The sequence below is a fragment of the Trachypithecus francoisi genome, unplaced genomic scaffold (assembly GCF_009764315.1).
Source record: "Trachypithecus francoisi isolate TF-2019V2 unplaced genomic scaffold, Tfra_2.0 Lachesis_group21, whole genome shotgun sequence".
Lineage (NCBI taxonomy): Eukaryota > Metazoa > Chordata > Mammalia > Primates > Cercopithecidae > Trachypithecus > Trachypithecus francoisi.
Window position 1 is genome coordinate 28,549,586 of NW_022681467.1, and position 17,731 is coordinate 28,567,316.

The 17,731-nt window shown below is 51.7% G+C and overlaps 1 protein-coding gene and 1 pseudogene across 1 annotated transcript; one reads left to right on the forward strand and one right to left on the reverse strand.

Moving 5' to 3' along the window:
• The first annotated feature begins 798 nt into the window (after positions 1-798).
• Positions 799-13,262, forward strand: BPIFB6 (BPI fold containing family B member 6). Its single transcript, XM_033185353.1, has 16 exons — positions 799-898; positions 2,156-2,255; positions 2,477-2,787; positions 3,360-3,464; positions 3,912-4,061; positions 4,230-4,293; positions 4,760-4,820; positions 5,579-5,670; positions 6,515-6,691; positions 7,856-7,909; positions 8,297-8,470; positions 9,201-9,268; positions 11,075-11,120; positions 11,927-11,990; positions 12,405-12,481; positions 13,127-13,262. The coding sequence occupies exons 3-16, from the start codon at positions 2,774-2,776 to the stop codon at positions 13,157-13,159; spliced, it is 1,179 nt and encodes a 392-aa protein (XP_033041244.1). The 5' UTR covers positions 799-898; positions 2,156-2,255; positions 2,477-2,773; the 3' UTR covers positions 13,160-13,262.
• Positions 13,263-14,137: 875 nt separating this feature from the next.
• Positions 14,138-14,837, reverse strand: LOC117068309 (annotated as a pseudogene).
• Between the last annotated feature and the right edge of the window lie 2,894 nt (positions 14,838-17,731).

Below are 17,731 nucleotides of genomic sequence, written 5' to 3' on the forward strand. Positions count from 1 at the left end.
ACCTCTCTGGATGGAAACAGGCCCTGCTCCCAGGGGCCCTGCCTTCATTCTTTTCAGCCAAAGCTCAAAACCGAAATATACGCTTGGTCCCTGGTTGGGAGAGTTTCAGGTCTTGGTAAGTAAGAGGGAGAGATTTCTATGGGCCCAGGGTTGGGGTAGGACTTTCCTGGAAACCTGAAAAGGTCTGCGGTGGGAGGTCCTTACTCAGTTCACTGTTCACTGGCCATGACACCTAATGTCTGTGCCTCGGTTTCTCTATTGGTGAGGTGATGTCTCAAGGGGCCTTTCAGAGCTCTGAGTTGAGCTTTCTGAGTTCCACATGGAAGTGAGCTGAGCTGGAAGAGGTCGGGGTGGGGCACTGGTTGTAGGAGCAAGGTGGGAACACAGGACTCCCCACTCCCACAACACAGTGTGGGGCTCAGGGAAGGTCTGGAATTCTCTCTGTGGCTCCAGCACTGAGCTGCCCTTGAATCCATGAAAAACTGCAGCTGAACCTTCCTCTAACCCCGTCTTGCAGGCTGGTCAGAACACATCATGCCCATGGGGAAACTGAGGCTTACAGAGGGAAATGAGCTACCTGGGTGTGGCTCCAGAGGCCCTGTGTTTAATCTGGGGGTTCCTCAATCCCTTGGGAGAGGGCAGTGCTTATGTTTGCTGAACTGGCTGGAGTCCAAAGCCTCTTGGACCCCAGAAACATCCAGGGGGCTCAATCTGTTCAGAGACAGGAGGTCCCCAAGGGAGCCAGGGTCTGGTCTGGTGGGCTGCATCCAATTCAGGCCCCTCAGGACAGGTGGCGCCATGCTGCGGATCCTGTGCCTGGCACTCTGCAGCCTGCTGACCTGCACGCAAGCTGACCCTGGGGCCCTGCTGCGGTTGGGCATGGACATCATGAACCACGGTGAGATTGTGGGCCCGGGCGTGTGGCTGGGAGGCAGTGCTTGGGGTAGATGGTAGGTAGTCGCTGCTCATGGTTGCGCATCCTGGGGCATCCTGTGAGCTCAAAGTAAACTTATAAGCAAGAGTTATTATTATTCTCCCACTTTACAGAGGGGAGAAACCAAGGACCAGAGAAAATGGGGTGATTTTCCCATGCTCCCTCTTCAAGTTAGAGGCAGAGCTGGAAATCCTGCTCCTTTGGAGTCTCTCCTTGGCCCTGATGGCAGGGGTGTTTAGCCACAAGTGGGCTGTGGGAGTGACAGACAAGGGTCAAATCCCAGCAACAACTTGCTGTGTGACCTCAGGCAACTTACTTGGCCTCTCTGTGTTGCTGTTTGTTCATCTGTAAAGGTGAAATAAATGTAAAGAAATGTAAAATAGGGTGACCAGTCTGTCCCTAGCAGGACAGAATAAAATGTGAGATTAAAATCTCTTGGAGGAGACTTTAGTAAAATGTACTTTCCACCTCCACCCGCCACTCCACTAGCACAAGGGAAAGGGAGTCCCATCCAGGTACAAAAGGCTAATGACTGTTCTACCAACTCAGTGTTTGCCCCCTCTCTGGAATTAGCCTGTGGCCATAATGGAGGGGTTTCTGGTGGGGTGTTACTTGGGGTTGGGGCCTCTAGGTTTGGGGAATCAGAATTTCTCTGCTTCAGGCCCAAAATCTGCATTCAAGTCCCCGGAGGAGTCCCCTAATCACCTAGGCCTGGGAGTGGCTGGTCCACAGGACAAAATCAGTACCCTAGGGTTCAAGAGCTTCACTTCATGCCCGCTACAAACTGCTCCAGTTTCTCTGTCATGTCTGTCCTCACCCTCCAGCCATGCTGAATCTGTCCTCTTCCTCTCACTGTGCCATCTTCTCTCCCAACCACCTCTGCACTTTGCTGTGCCCTCTGCCCAGACTGATACCTTTTATCCCTTTGCTTCCTGCTGAAAATTACTATTCCCCCTTCAAGGACGAACTGATGTGTCACTTCCTCCTGGAAGCCTTCCCCAGCTCTTCTCTTCCTGCCTAAACGCTCGTGTGGCTCCTACAGCTTGTCACTGCCATTGCTGGGGACTCCATCTTCCCCCATTAGGCTGGGGCACTGTGGGACTCATCTCTGGGTTTCTGCCATCGTGCAGCCCAGGGTGGGGCACAGTGACTGTGAGTGGCCTGGGATGCCTGAGAGATTGGCCCAGGGATAATCTCTCCAACTAAGTGTCTCCACTCCAGAGGTCCAGAACACCGTGGATGAGAGTCATATCCTGGAGAAGATGGCAGCTGAGGCAGGCAGGAAACAGCCAGGGATGAAGCCTATCAAGGGCATCACCAAGTAAGTTGGGGTGAGGGGAGCTGGAGGGTGGTGGTGAGGGCAGAGGGTGGCGGGGAGTGCTGTGCCCAAGATCTCAGGAGGCCAGGTCATGGAGCTGGTGAGGGACGTGGGGTCTCTTCCCTGCCTTGTGCTGTCTTGCTGTGTGGCCTTGGGTAGGTCACTGCTTCTGCCTGTGCCTGGACCTCCTCAGTCATTCACTGGGGAAAATTTCTGCCCTGTAGTGAGCAGGGTAATTTTGAGGAGGAAATGAGGTTGGAAAGTCAAATGTCAGCTCTGCATGCAACATGAGCTCACTGAATGTACGTGAAATTAAATGAAAACGTCCTCAAATGGTAGAGCTGGAAAGGTGTCAACCATCATCTAATGACAAGAGGAAATTGGTTCCTCTGCCAGTGCCACATGGGACTGATCAGTAGGGGCTGCCTGAAACGATGCACTTGGGAGGGCTCTGAGGCACTCTCTGCACTCAGCAGGAACTAGGACTGTGATCAACCAGCAAAGTCTGCCAAGAGCTCAGGATGGGCAAATTGGGGTATGCGTGCCACATATTTTGTTACCCTGGATCTCAACTGGTGGTTCTCAACCAGGGGTGATTTTGCCTCCAATAGGACATTTGGCAATGTCCAGAGACATTTTTGGTTGTCACAAGTTGTGGGGACTGGGGGAATGCTACTGGCATTTAGTGTGCTGAGGTCAGAGATGCTGTTAGATATCCAATAATGAACAAATCAGCCTCATGACAAAGAATTATCCTGCCCAAAATGTGGATAGTGCCACTTTTGAGAAGCCCTGATCTAAGCAAACCTCCCATTTTGTTGATGGGGAAATTGAGGCCCACATAAGGAAATGACACAGCCCAAGGTCACACAGAGTCAGCCATGTGTCCCACCTCCCTATAATGAGCGCTTTCTATATACAAATTGACTCGTGTCCAGCCTTTTGTTTGCATTTCATAATGGCCCCATGAGGCAGGCTTACCCCTGTGACATGGGATGGGGGGCTGGGGTTATGGAAAGGCCTCCCAGTAAAGTGGTGGAGAAGTGGGTGGAGGTCCTGGGTTTTGCCTGCTCAGATATTATTGGTGTGGCTGCCCGTCCCTCCCAGTTTGAAGGTGAAGGATGTCCAGCTGCCCATCATCACACTGAACTTTGTACCTGGAGTGGGCATCTTCCAATGTGTGTCCACAGGCATGACCATCACTGGCAAGAGGTGAGTGTGGAGGGGAGGGGCAGAGGGGAGGAGAACAGCCTTCCTGTCTCATCCTTACATGCACATTTATTGAGTGCCTACTGCGTACCATCTGAGTGTTATAATCTGGGATAATGTAGACTTGGTCCCTACCTTTGTCAGGAACCAAACCTAAGCACAATCACAGACTGAGTGACTGGTCTAGGGCAGAAGAAGCATTGAGCAGTGGTGGGGGATGGTCAGAAAAGGTTTTGGGGAGGCAATGATAGCAAAGCATAATTTAAAGGATGTGTAGGGGTTCACCGAAACAAAGAGGGAGGGAGAAAAGCTGGTTGTATGACCTGTCTTGTAGGGGTGGTCTCCTACCCTTTCCCCCTCTCAGCTGCTGAGATTGTGAGCAAAGAGAAGGCAGGGAGGGTGGACACCATGGCAGAGATGCCCATGGTGCCTGTGTGCTCTGTCCTCCAGCTTCATGGGAGGGAACATGGAGATCACTGTGGCCCTGAACATCACAGCCACCAACCAGCTTCTGCGGGATGAGGAGACTGGCCTCCCTGTGTTCAAGAGTGAGGGCTGTGAGGTCATCCTGGTCAATGTGAAGACCAACCTGCCTAGCAAGTGAGGGGCTCTGTGGCTGGGGAGGAAGGCCGGTCCGTATTGCTATACCCCCCGGTATATCACTTCCTGAGCCGTGGAGCCTCCTTAACCATGCCCCTTCATATCCTGTGCCTAAACTCCTGCCCTGATGCACCTGCTCACCTATCCTTGTTGCCTGTGTCCATCTAGCATGCTGCCCAAGGTGGTCAACAAGTTCCTAGACAGCACACTGCACAAGGTCCTCCCTGGGCTGGTGAGTGGCCCAGAGAAAGCCACCACCCCTCGTTGCTGGGACTGCCTAGGCAAGGGTTGGCAAATGCATTTCGTGTTGGGTGCTGACCCTGATTGGCTGATAGTGGCTGGGAAGTGTTCTGAGACTGTGGCTGGCTCAGTGGAAGAAAGTGCCACAGTCATGTAGTGATGTCTGCCATGAACAGGGGAGGAGAAAATGACAGCCTGCATGCACAGGTTGCCAACCCTGCTTTGATGTCCAGTCCCAGGGAAAGAGTCCCTGCTAATTTTTGCAGACTTTGATTTGGTCAACAGATCTGCACTCTAGTCTGGGCTCTGCCATTGACTTTCTGTGGGACTTGGGACCTCAGTTTCCTCACCGGCCCCTATCTCATGGGGCTCTTGGGATGCCCCATGGAGTACCATTCAGCTGTGTGGAGGCTCTCCATGCAGGGACCCTCTCAGCCCAGTACCTTCTCTGCTTCCAGATGTGTCCTGCCATCGATGAGGTCCTGGTGTATGTGAACAAGAAGTGGACCAACCTCAGTGGTGAGTGTAGCCCTGCTCACACTTTGCCCCTACCTAGGGACATCAGGACAGATGGCTTTGCTGTCCCATTCCCCATCCGAGTGCCTGCTTGCAGCCCAGGCTTGGGACTAGAGGAGGCTTGAGGTCATGATGTTCAACCCCCCACTGTCCCAATGGGAAGCCTGAAGTCCCCAGGGAATCTGGGCTCTTTTCTCTCATCTCCTTATCCAATATTGCATCCCAAGCCCCACAAGACTCTAGAGACAGCAGCCCTTCTCTGCTCATCCACAAGCCTCGTGCCTATATAGTAATCCCGCTGGTGGTAATGCCTGAATTGCCTTTGCTGAGGGGATATACTGCCTCCATCATTTTGGGGTCCCAATGAGGGAGAGAGGAAACCTCCGTGACTGGGACTGAAGAAAACTCATTCATGTCCCCAGCAGTGTGGACTGGGAAAAGTCACTTCACTCTTCTCAGCCTCAGTTTGCTCAGCTGTGAAACAGAGCTGATAATCCTGACCATGCCAGTCTGTTGCAAGGTCCAAGCAGTGACGGCCCTTGGTGAGCTCTCAAGCTCTGTGCTGGCTGAGTGATGTGATTTTCCAGGCCAGACACCATGGCCTCCATTCTACAGATGAAGTTACAGAGGCCCAGAGGTGCTAAGCAATTTGCCTTGAGTCACATGGAGGGACAGGCGTAGGTAGCAGCTGGCTGGTGCCAGCTTCTCTGGGCTGTACCTGGGGTTGGTGCCTCTTTTAGTGGAACCTCCTTTTCACACAGACCCCATGCCCGTGGGCCAGATGGGCACCATCAAATATGTCCTGACGTCCACACCGGCCACCACAGCCAGCTACATCCAACTGGACTTCAGTGTAAGCGACAGGGGCCACCTGGGAGCTGGGGTCTCAGGCTCACTGGTCTGGGTAGTGGGTGCTGCTTCTGCCAGGACAGGTGGCTGGACTAGGGCTGTGGAGGGAGGGAGGCCCCTCAAGCCCTGGAGGTCAATGCCATGAGTGTGTTTGTGGGCCCTGGGCCTCTCCCTCTTTCTGCTCTAAATGTGAACCTTCATGCCCTAGATGGCTTCTGAGGCTGCTGACTTCACACTCATGTTGCCCGCTAGGCTGTTTGCTTCTCCTAGTGAGTGGCTCACCCACTTGCACCCTGCCATTGTACAGATGGGAACACTGAGGCCTAGGGGGAAGGTAGGACTGGGCTAGGGTTCTGCAGTGAGTTGGTGTCAGAATTGGGCCCTCACCCAGATCTCCAGAGCTCCAGGCGAAGGGGTGAGATGCATCTTCCAGGAATGCGAAGTAAAATGCTAAGACATCACCTCCCTGTGAAGTCTTCCTCCAGCAGGGTTCTTACATGCTCCGTGTCAACTTCCGCCTGCCTCTTTCTTTTGAGAACAAGGCAGAAATCATGTTCTGAATAAATGAAGGCCCCAACCACTCAGAGCAACTGAGGCTACCAAAGCAGTGCTAGGAGAAAGTGCCAGTGGTTTAGTGATGGACTCCCTTATCCTCCCAGGCCTCAGTCTACCCACCCGTACACTGGGAGGGTTGGCCCACTTGTAGCCCGTTGTGGTTCTATTAATAACATTTATTGATTTGCTGACTTTGGGTTTGGCTGGAGCCCCATTTGCTCGGAGAACTGAGACACTCCTGGCCACCATCCCTCTTGGCCAAGGCTGAGTGTCTCCCTCCGGCTGCCCCACAGCCTGTGGTGCAGCAGCAAAAGGGCAAAACCATCAAGCTTGCTGATGCCGGGGAGGCCCTCGTGTTCCCCAAGGGTCATGCCGAAGGTTCGTCGCAGCTGCTGCTCCCAGACGCCCTCCTTTCCGCAGAGCTCGCCCTTCTGCAGAAGTCCTTTCATGTGAACGTCCAGGATACCATGGTGAGCTGTCCAGTTCCCCATCCCATCTGCCTCTGTCCATTGCAATGCAGTCCCTGCCTAGTTTTTCTATTACGAAAATTATCCTGGCCTTGTGGGCGACACTAGGAGTGGAAGATGCAGGACTGATTTGAGTTTCTCTCAGAAGTTCATCTCACTACCCACCATCCCTCTGTCCATATAACTACCATCTACTCATCTGTACATCCATCTGTCTGTACAACCAACCGTTTATCAACCTGCATCTCTAATATCTTGGCCATCCATCCACCTTCTTTTTATCCAAGCTTTACCCACCCTCTCATCTTTCTAGCTGTCATGAATTCGCACCCTAAGTTCTATCCTTCCTACTAGCATTCATCCATCCCGTCACATCATCCACATAACACCTACTACAAAGTCTGATACTGTTGAATGAATGAATGTATGTACCTGCCTTTTACCACCCAGACACCACTACATCCGCCCAACTTTCCCTTATCCATCCTCCTACTCATCCACTCATTCAGCCATCCATCTATCCAACCATCCACCCACCTGTCCATTCTTTCCCCACTGATCTATCCATTCATCTTCCCAACCATCTGTTTACCATTCATCCATGTACCTTCCCATCCATCCTCCCACCCAGCAGTCCATTCATCTATTTTCTCATCCATTTATCATTCTACTCCACCATCTTCCCATCCACCCATCCTCCTATCCACCATTCCTTTCATTCATCCACTACCCGTCTTTCCGTCCACACATCATCCATCCATGTATTCTTCCCTAGATTTCCACCTACCCATCCATCCATTCATATCCTCCCACCCATTTACCCACTTATCTGTTTATCCATTTCCCCATTCATCTGTCTATTCATCTCCAAATAGGTCTACCCATCCCCTTTACCCATCACATCTACCACTCTCCCATCTATCTTCCTGCGTTTTCATCCAACAACATTTTCTCAGCATTTGACCTTGTGCTAAGAGTTATGAGCATTGAAATGTGTAAGTCATCACCTGGGCTACCAAGAAAGCACAATATTTAGTTAAATTCAGAGTGGTAAGTACTGTGTTGAAGGGAGCCTCAAAGGGTACACCTTATTACATCAGTGGAGATGTTTGTTAGGATGGGCCAGGGAGGACTCTAGCAACCCTAACCTTGACTTTTATTTTGTAGATTGGTGAGCTGCCCCCACAAACCACTGAGACACTGGCTGGCTTCATTCCTGAAGTGAGTGCCCCACCTCCTCATCACCACTGCACTCTGTCCTGCCCTATTGTCCTCCAGTCTGTCCTCCAGTGGGACTTGGGAGACAGCTTTTCACGCCACATGTTCCTTGTCCAATGTTGAAACATCTTTTCTTCTTCATAAAGTACTTTTTGAGTCCAACATAGAAAACAGTTCTACTTTTTTGCATTGTACTTTCTATGTCCATTAGAGAATAGCCAGATTGTGTATTTTTGTTTCTTTTATTTCCTGATAGACACATCCTGGCCTTTGCATATTGTACTTCCTGTGTCCAAGGTAGAAAGTACCTATGTCTTGAGGGAGCCCTTATTTCAACTGAAGCCAACAGTCTAAGGACTGGCCCTCAGTGAAGTGTTCTGGTTTCTGTAGGTGTCTGTAGCTTATCCCAAGTCAAAGCCCTTGACAACCCAGATCAAGATAAAGAAGCCTCCCAAGGTCACTATGAAGACAGGCAAGAGCCTGCTACACTTCCACGGCACCCTAGAGATGTTTGCGGCTTGGCAGAGGGGCAAGGCTCCAATGTCCCTCTTTCTCCTAGAAGTGGTGAGGGAAATCGTTCCCTTCCCCATTTATTCCCAAGCTCTTGGATATTCAAGGCTGGAGGATGGGATTTTTAGTTGATAGCCAAGTCATGGATCAGAGGGTTCTCAGTTAATTTTGATTATGTCTGATCCTTGACTCTGCCATTAAACCTTGGAATGGCTGGAAAGCCCAGCAAATGGAGGGTCAGTGGCTTAGTCCTTCCTTTCTCTTTCCTCCCTGCAATATTCTTCAGCAACTACAAAGGCAGTGAAGGGTACACTGAAGGGACTATGGGTGCCTAGGGAGATCCCAAATCCAATTTGGGGAAATCACAAAGGGCTTCCAAGAGGAGGTGATAGCTGAGCTATGTGTTGAAGGTTGAGTAGGAGCTTGACAGAGAAGGGTTGGGGACAAAGAGTCTTACCAGGGAGACTGGGGACAGAGGACACCCCAGGCAGAGTTTCCAGCATATGCAAAGGCCTGGATCAATAGTATGATGTGTGCAGGGACCTACTGACAGTGCCAGGTATTTTGGGGGGTGCTGCCCTGGCTCAGGACAAGGAGGGATGAGAACCCTGGGCTGGGGCTATGGGAGATGGCTGGGTACAGTTCCTGAGGATGGGCAGAGAGAAGATCTCCTGCTTTGTCTTGGCAGTTGTGGTGGTGCTGGGAGGGTGATCATCTCTGGCTTTGCCAGCCCTGATGGTGGGGAACACACTGCCTTTTCCCTGCTTCCTCCCCACCATGCCAGCACTTCAATCTGAAAGTCCAGTACTCAGTGCGTGAGAACCGACTGCAGATGGCCACCTCTTTGGACAGGTAGGACCCTGCTGCCCCATGCTGGCATCCCTGTTACCTTCACATTTGGCCTTCCGCTGCAGCACACCCCACACTACCAGCTGATCCACCCAGCACACCCCCAACTACGAGGCTGCTCTAGTTACTCTTCCTGCTCTAGAACCCTCAATGGCTCCCCATTGTCTGCATAATCTTTTCTCAAATCTTAGCCTGGTACTCAAGGCCCTTCTCAGTTCTTTCACCTCTACCCTCACCCTTCCCCTAGGCTCTTTTACAGTGAATCTGGTCATCACGTCCCCTTTTCCATTAATAAGCCTTTACCCATGCCATTCCAATGTCCCCTGAGAGTCAGGGTCCAGCTCAAATGCCACCTCCTCCACAAAGCCTTTCCTTATACTAATAGCAGCTAACATTTATTTACGGAACTCTCTCTACATGGGAGGCACTGGCTGCATACATTATATTCATTATCCTATTTCATTCTTACACTTTGGGAGGAGGATACTACAAACATCTTAGCTTAATACTCAGTCTCTATTAATTCTTGTACTTGCCTTAATAATGAAGCACCTCAGGAGTCATTCTGTCAGGATTCTTTCAGTTGCAAGAGAGAGAATTCCAACTTTAACTGGCTTAAGCCCCAAAGGGAATCCCTGGCTCATATAATTGAAAACTTTAGGGGTAGTTCTTTCTTTTTTCTTTTTTTCTTTTGAGATGGAGTCTCGCTGTGTCGTCCAGGCTGGAGTGCAGTGGTGCAATCTCGGCTCACTGCAAGCTCTGCCTCCTGGTTCACGCCATTCTCCTGCCTCAGCCTTCAGAGTAGCTGGGACTACAAGCGTCCACCACCACGCCTGGCTAATTTTTTGTATTTTTAGTAGAGACAGGGTTTCACCATGTTAGCCAGGAAGGTCTCGATCTCCTGACCTCATGATCCACCCGCCTTGGCCTCCCAAAGTGCTGGGATGACAGGCATGAGCCACCGCACCTGCCCTAACTTTAGGGGTAGGTCTGCCTTCAGGTGTGGTTGGATCCAGGCACACAAACAAACTCCTCGAGAATCTATCTCCCTCTTCCTGTTGACTTTGCTACCCACTTTGTTGGGTAAATTCTCAGGCACTTCTGCCCTCAAGGTGGCAGAGTGACCCTGGCAAGCGAAGCCTCTTGTCCAGTGGTTCTGACAAAATTACCAAGGCTTGGATGTAGTTTGGGTCACATGACCAACTCTAAGCCAGTCACTTGACTGAGAGATGGAATATGCTCTGATTGGCCAGGCCTGGGTCATAGACTCACCCGAGGGACTTTGGGTTCAGTCCATATGAATGACTTGGAATCAGAGTGGAAAATGGAGGACGTATTACTGGAATACAGAACAGAAGGACAGAGCCACCAGGTGGTCATCACATGGCCTGTTCTGGTGCCAACATATGTTAGTGCCTCCTGGAGGTTGTGCAGGGGAGGGGGTCGGGGGAAGGAGCTCCTGCTCTGTGTCCTGCAAGGACCTGAGACTGCCCAGTTGGGCTGTAAACCTCTGCATAGCTGGCCTTGGGCAGGAGCAATAGACACAAATGGGGGTCCCAGAGGGAAGAGTCAGGACCAGTCTACTGGTTTGAGCTTTGAGAAATCATGTGCTGTCATGAAAGGTGGTGAGTGTCCCATCACAGGCAGCAGGCAAGCAGACTCAGGAGCACCTGGTCTGAAGACTGTAGAGGGAGCTCCTGCATCAGGGAGGCATTGGGGTGCTTGGGACCCCCTTCTCCAGGGCCAGGGCCACTGGCTCTGATGGTTCGTTCCCCTCCCCACCTGGCTTGCTTCCCCACTCCCCTACAGATTACTGAGCTTGTCCCGGAAGTCCTCATCGGTTGGCAACTTCAACGTAAGTGTCCCAAGTGCTCTTGCCTGGTCCAGCATGAGGACAAGACTGGGCCTATTCTCCCTTGGAACTGCAGGGCCGAGGCCTGGAAATGGAGGCAGATGAACAGAGCAAGGCCACTGTGAGGCCTGGTGCACCTGACTTGCCATGTGAGCTCAGGAAAGTCCCTTAGCCTCTCTGAATCCCTGTTTCCTTTTCTGGATAGAATCTGGACATCTCCCTGGATTGGTTTTAAAAACATTGTCATGAACAGTGGGAACCTAGGTTGGCCTTGGTTGGCCAAGCTGTTATTTTATTAGTCTCTGTAGCCTCAGGGCCCAACACAGAACCTGACGCCAATAGGTGCCAACACCACCATCACTTACTCTGCGATGGTATGCTTTATCCAACCTCTTTTAATCCTCATGGAAACCCTCACCTGGGAGCAGGTGTGATTACAGTTCACTTTCAAAGATGGGGAAACTCAGCTATAGAGAGGTAGTAAGTGAGTGACTCATCAAAGCTACTGAGTTTCTATAGGATCAGGAGTGGGGTCCACAAAGCCACTTCTTGTCTCTGGAGTTTTCCTCTTCCTGCACCATGGCCCAAAGCCCCACATGTCATAGTAGTAAGCAGAGGTGATGGGCATGGGTCTACCGTCCAAACAGAGCCAAGGCCAGGCCCAGTTTTGATGCCAGCTGGAGAGACCATTTGGTGTCTAATATTCACTTCTGTGGTCCCCAGGCCTAGCCAGAGAGGACCGAAAAGATCTGTCGAATGGTATTGGACTGAATGGAATGTGGATGTTTTCTCTTTCTTCCTCTCTCCAGGAGAAGGAATTAACTGGCTTCATCACCGACTATCTCGAAGAAGCCTACATCCCAGTTGTCAATGGTGAGGGCTCCAAAAGGCTTTGGACCATGGTGCCAAGAAGCACTTTAAGCAAGAAGGGATGCCACCTGGGTGGTCTCAAAGCCCTATCACTGGCTCCAGATGGGGGAAGCTAAAAGGGGGTGGACGATAATTGCTGAATCTTTGAAGTGAATGTAGTCTTAATGTCACCTGTCTGAAGACAAATAAATGCCTCTCCCACAATTTGGGCTCTGACGCGGCCCCATATCATAACCCTACATCTTGACCTGGGATGTAAATACATGGCAAATCAGGCTTATTAGCTCTTTGCCTGTACAGCTGGCAGGCATCATGAATCAATCACTGCACTACTTCCCACTATCCCTACCCCAGGCTGCCACTCTTTAATCAACTGCACAGCGGTCAGACTGATATGACTCTTACTCTATTTCTCAGATGTGCTCCAAGTGGGGCTTCCACTCCCAGACTTTCTGGCCATGAATTACAACCTGGCTGAGCTGGATGTAGTGGAGGTGAGAGGAGGGGTTGGGGAAGGTCATGTCAATCAACACTGTCAGCCAATGAGTGATGAGCAAGAGCCTACCTCTCTCAAACTGGAAGGGGTAGAGCCTGGGAGGGCAGGAGGCCATCATTGTAATCCTGCTCCTCAAAACCTAGAACCCTCCTTGACCAGGGATTCCATAGAAGGATATTTGGACTCTGCTACTTTCTTGTTCTGCCATCTTGGGCCAATTACTTCATCTCTCTCTGTGTCTCCATTTTCTGGTGCTTAAAAAGGAGATGATAATACAGATATTGTCCTCATAGAGCTGTTATGCTTCATTGAGATCATTTACCTAAAGGCACATAGTAAGTACTCAATAAATATTAGCTTTGTATTGCATGCCAGCCTTTGAGCTTGAAGTGGTAAATGTACATTTTTCTTCTCTGATCTCTCTGCTCTGGGAGGTGGGGGTGCTTGTCCTCACTTAACAGTTGAGAAAATTGAGGGTAAGAGAGGTGAAGAGACCTCCCCAGGGTCACAAGGCATGTCTACTGCAACCTTTGCTTAAATGCCACACTGGTTTCCATGTCCTGGCAAGGGGCCCAGTTCCATTCCATCCCTAGGCCTAGGTGGTCCCTGGTCATTGCTCCCCTACCCCTTTGCCTTTTGCCAGAATGCTCTGATGCTGGATTTGAAGCTTGGCTGACCATGGCAGGACTACCCTGCCAGCTGCCTGCTTACTGCCAACCGCCTGCACCCCATGGAGGAGCCCCCCTGATTGGAGCCAGGTGGGCCTGGCCCCTTACCACTTGTGGCTGCTTCCTTTTACAAGGAGTGAATGGATCAGGTCCGGGCTGGAGCCTTGCCAATAAATAAGAGAAAGGCTCTTACAAATATCTGATGCTTCGATCTCTTTATTTTTTTAAGTAACAAATCTGTGTGTGGCTATTCTTTCCCTTTGGTGGGCTTTGGGGTCTAAGACCAGCTTGGGATCTGGAGGGCAGCTGGTCACAGCTTGGGGGAGTTCTTGAGCACATACTGAGTACCTGTTCAGTGCCATGCCCAGGGCTTTACTTACACCATCTCACTTAATCTACACAGTAACTCTATGGGTGGAGGGCAAGTGTCATCCCCACCTTACAGATGAGGAAATTGAGGCACAGAGAGGCCAACTCCCTTGTCCAAGGTCATACAGTTTAGCAAGTGGCAAAGCTCTTCCTACCTTAGCTATGTGCAAAATCTTGGCAGCTTAAAGATGGCTCTATTCACTTGGAACCTGTTACCCCAGGAGCCTTCCCTGTGTCACCACCTTCTTTAATCCTCACAGCAGTTGACAGGGCTGGGAACTGTCCCCATTGCACTGATGAGATTGAGGCTCAGAGAGGTGGAATGACTGGCTTAGGCCACCTGGCAAGTCAGGAGGCAGAGCTGGGATTGGAATTCAGGCTGTGAAGCCAGCTTGCCTGGGTTCAAATCCTGCCTCTGCCTCCTCTTTGCTGCGTGTCCTGGGCAAGTCACATCACCAATCTGAGCCTTCGTTTCCTCACCTGTAAAATGAGAATGATGACAGTACCAACTTCAGACCAACCTCAGCAGAGTTGTGAGGATCACATGAATGAAATCATAAAAGGTGCTTAGCACAGTGCCTGGCACACAGGCACAGGAAGTGTTCAACAGATGTTAGTCACAGGTGGGTTTTTGAGTCAGAGAGATGTGCACAAGTGTTTCTGTGTTGGCGTGTGGACAGGTAACCATGTGGCTCTGAACCAGTGCATGTATCAGTGTATGAATGGCCTGTGGATAAGGTGACCTGGCGGGAGGGTCTGTGCAGAGGCAGGGCCAAGAGTGGAGGTTTGTGTGCATCTTCAAAGACAAGGCACTCCTCCACAGGAGGAGGTGGAGAGAACCTCCTGGCACAAACCAGGAATATGGCAGGGTCGGGCTTGCAGCTCTTCACTTCGAGTCGTCTCCCAGCACAATGTGATGGAACAGGCTGAAGAGTTCCTTGTGCCTGCTTGTCTTTAACTCGAAGGATGCGGACTCTGAGTTGGTGGCCAAGGCAAAGGGGATGTTGTGTTTCCGCAGGTGGAGGATGAGTTTCTCAGCCTCTGGCATGAGCGCCACGGTGGGGAACACGTCCCTCGGCCTGGCTTGGCTTTCTTCCAGCAGCTCCTTCTTGGACACCAGGAGCCGCAGGACGTCCATGACCACCTGTGCCACCTCCAACACCTTCCTACCCATGACCAGGGACTTCACATCCCAGGTGTATTCCTTTTCATAGCGATCACATATGTCTTGAAACACCCCCGGAGTCGTTCAGTATCCAGAAGCAGGCCATCCACGTCGAAGAGGAGGTGGGCAGCAGGCCACAGGGGTACAGCCATGACACCTCTGCCTTGGGTCACGTCGGGGCAACCCGGAGGTGTGCACGCACCCACCAGCCCCGCGCATGCGCACCGCGAGTTCCCGCAAAGGACTTCTAAGCCCGCAAATCAGTGTCCCTTGCTAGAATGTCTTTTAAAAAGATCTAGGCTGGGCGCAGTGGCTCAAGCCTGTAATCCCAGCATTTTGGGAGGCTGAGGCGGGCAAATCAGGAGGTTAGGAGATCGAGACCATCCTGGCCAACATGATGAAACCCTGTCTCTACTAAAAATCCAAAAATTAGCCAGACTTGGTGGTGCGTGCATGTAATCCCAGCTACTCGGGAGGCTGAGACAGGAGAATCACTTGAACCCGGGAGGCGGAGGCTGCCGTGAGCCAAGATGGCACCACTGCACTCCAGCCTGAGTGACAGAGCAAGACTCTGTCTCAAAAAAAAATGTATAACTTTGGGGAAAAATGTATCATGGGCCTCCTATGATCAGCTGGTGCCCCAGCCCTGGAAATTATGGGGATGGTGGCTACGTGTGTCCATATGTCTGGGGGTGTGTGTGTGTGTGTGTGTGTGTATCAGAATGTCTGTCTCCCTGGGATGAGGCTCTGGATGTGGAAGATTGGGGGTGTCTTTGTGAGTGGGTCTGTGTCTGGGCACATACATGTGTCTGTGGGTGGTGTGGTGTAGCCAGAGGCCTGATCAGGTCAGTGCTGCCCTAGCCATGGGGCCCTGGCAGGTACACCCTGTCCCAGCCTGGCCCAGGCCCATGCCACAGAGGCGGGAGGGCCCCTCTTGCCTCGTCCCGGATGCCAGGGCCGTCCCCTTGTCCCTCACCATGAGCTCTAATCCTGTTACTCATCATCTCCCCAGCTCTGGGACAATGGCAGCCTTGAGGGAGGCCTGGCAGGTGCAGACACTGGGTAATCCATGGGCTGCTGATGCCTGGCCCTGGGCATGTCAGAGACACCCCTCCACCCCCAACCCCACTTTTGGATGTTCCCACAGCATACTTATGGCTCCCTAAAGTCTTGCTGCCACCCTCTCCAGGCTCAGTGTGCTGATGGGGAAGCCAGGGCACAAACTGTTAGGGTTTGAAGACCCGGCTTCTTGCCAAGCCTTCGGTACTGTACGGCCTTGAACAAGCCACAGCTCCTCTCTGAATCTCAGTTTACTCATCTTTACAGTGAGGAAGGGGTTAGATGCTCTGACCTCTAATCTGATGTCAACAGTCTTTGAGTGGTCAGTTCCTCCAGATTCACCCTGAGCAGAAAATGTGGGCTGGACCAGCAAGGGAGCCCTACTCCATGACCGCACTCCCTGGGGAGGCAGTGATAAGAAGTCTGCTGGACACTGCTCACCTCCCAGACTCCTCCAACCCCAGATAAGGAAGTGGAGGCCCAGAGAGATGAAGTGACTTGCCCAAGGGCACGTGGCACACGTGGAGCTGGGCTTGAACCCTGTCTTCCTGAGTCCAAGTCTCTTCCTCGCTGCTTCACACCACACTCAGCAGTGGAATGCAGTGTCCTCCTTTCAAGAAACTGAGGCTCAAGCCCACAGAGTGAGAAAAGGGCAGAGCCAGGTCTTCAGTCCGGGGGGCCACAGCTATTGACCTCCAGGAACTTGCCAGACAGCGTCACCCTTGGAAAATGAAGACCACACAACGTTCCCCACACCTGTGTTCATGCCAGTCCCCACTTACCTTTCCTTCTCCCTTCTCAGCCCACTCTCAGCTCAAGTAGCATGGGGAGGCCTCCCAGGGATCTCACCACCATCTGCACCTTTGGCCCCCCTCCCTTGATGCCCTAAAGTTCATTTCTAGGATAACTGTCCTCACGGCCATACCAATTAGGTGAGGGTGGCCACCTTTAATATGAGCCCATCTTGCAGATGGGAGAACTGTGGCTCTGTGAGTTAAGTCACTCAATTGTGAGTGACAGAGCCAGAATTTGGACCCAGAAATTTTGACTCCAGAACCTTCACTCTAGGAACTCGTGCCCCAGGGTATTTTTCCTCATCAAGTCCCTCCCCTGCTCTGATCCCTTCCCTGGCTCCCCATCACCCTCACCAGGGATCTCAAAAGGGCTGCACATCGCATTGCCTTGGGGGCTTGTTAAACGTCCCCCTAGGTGCTTGTCAGTGGAGTCAGGGCTGCCAGAGGTGAGGCCAAGACATATGCATTTTAATGAATCCCTTCCTGTGGGAAGGCCCAATCCCTGACCCGGCTTTGGTGCATGAGGGGATATAGGGATGCCTGGGGAGCTTATGGGGGCGTCAGAGTCCCCTGTGGTGTGGGGATCAGGAAGGAGGAGGAGAGACGAGGCAGGCCAGAAACTAGGTAGCATTTTCCTCTCTTCCAGGAGGCTAGGCTGGGCAGTGGTTAAGACAATGGGTGTTAGGCGGGCTGGCTGGACTCCTGTGTGACATCCAGCAAGCTGCTTACCCTTGCTGAGCCTTGGCTCCTTGAGTGTAAGAAGAGGAAATAATAACAGCACTGACCTCACTGGGTCTTTGTGATGACTAGATGTGCTCACATACAGCAGGTGCCTTGTGCACGGTATGTGTTCAATAAATGCTAGTGTTAGCTTTCTTTCCTCTTCCTTCAAACAAATGCCTTAAAAACATCGGGATGCCCAGCACAGATGAGGCTGTGGAGTAGCAGCAGTGACCATGTGCAATGGCATAATGCTTGGGGAAACCATAGCCATAGAGGGTATGGCTAAACATGCACATGCATGCTGTGCTCCAGCAATTCCGCTCCTTGTTATTTACCCAAAAGAAATGAAGAATAAAAACATATGCCCAAGCTGAGTGTGGTGGCTCACACCTATATTCCCAGCACTTTGGGAGGCTGAGGTGGGAGGATCACTTGAGGTCAGGAGTTCGAGACCAGCCTGGCCAACATAG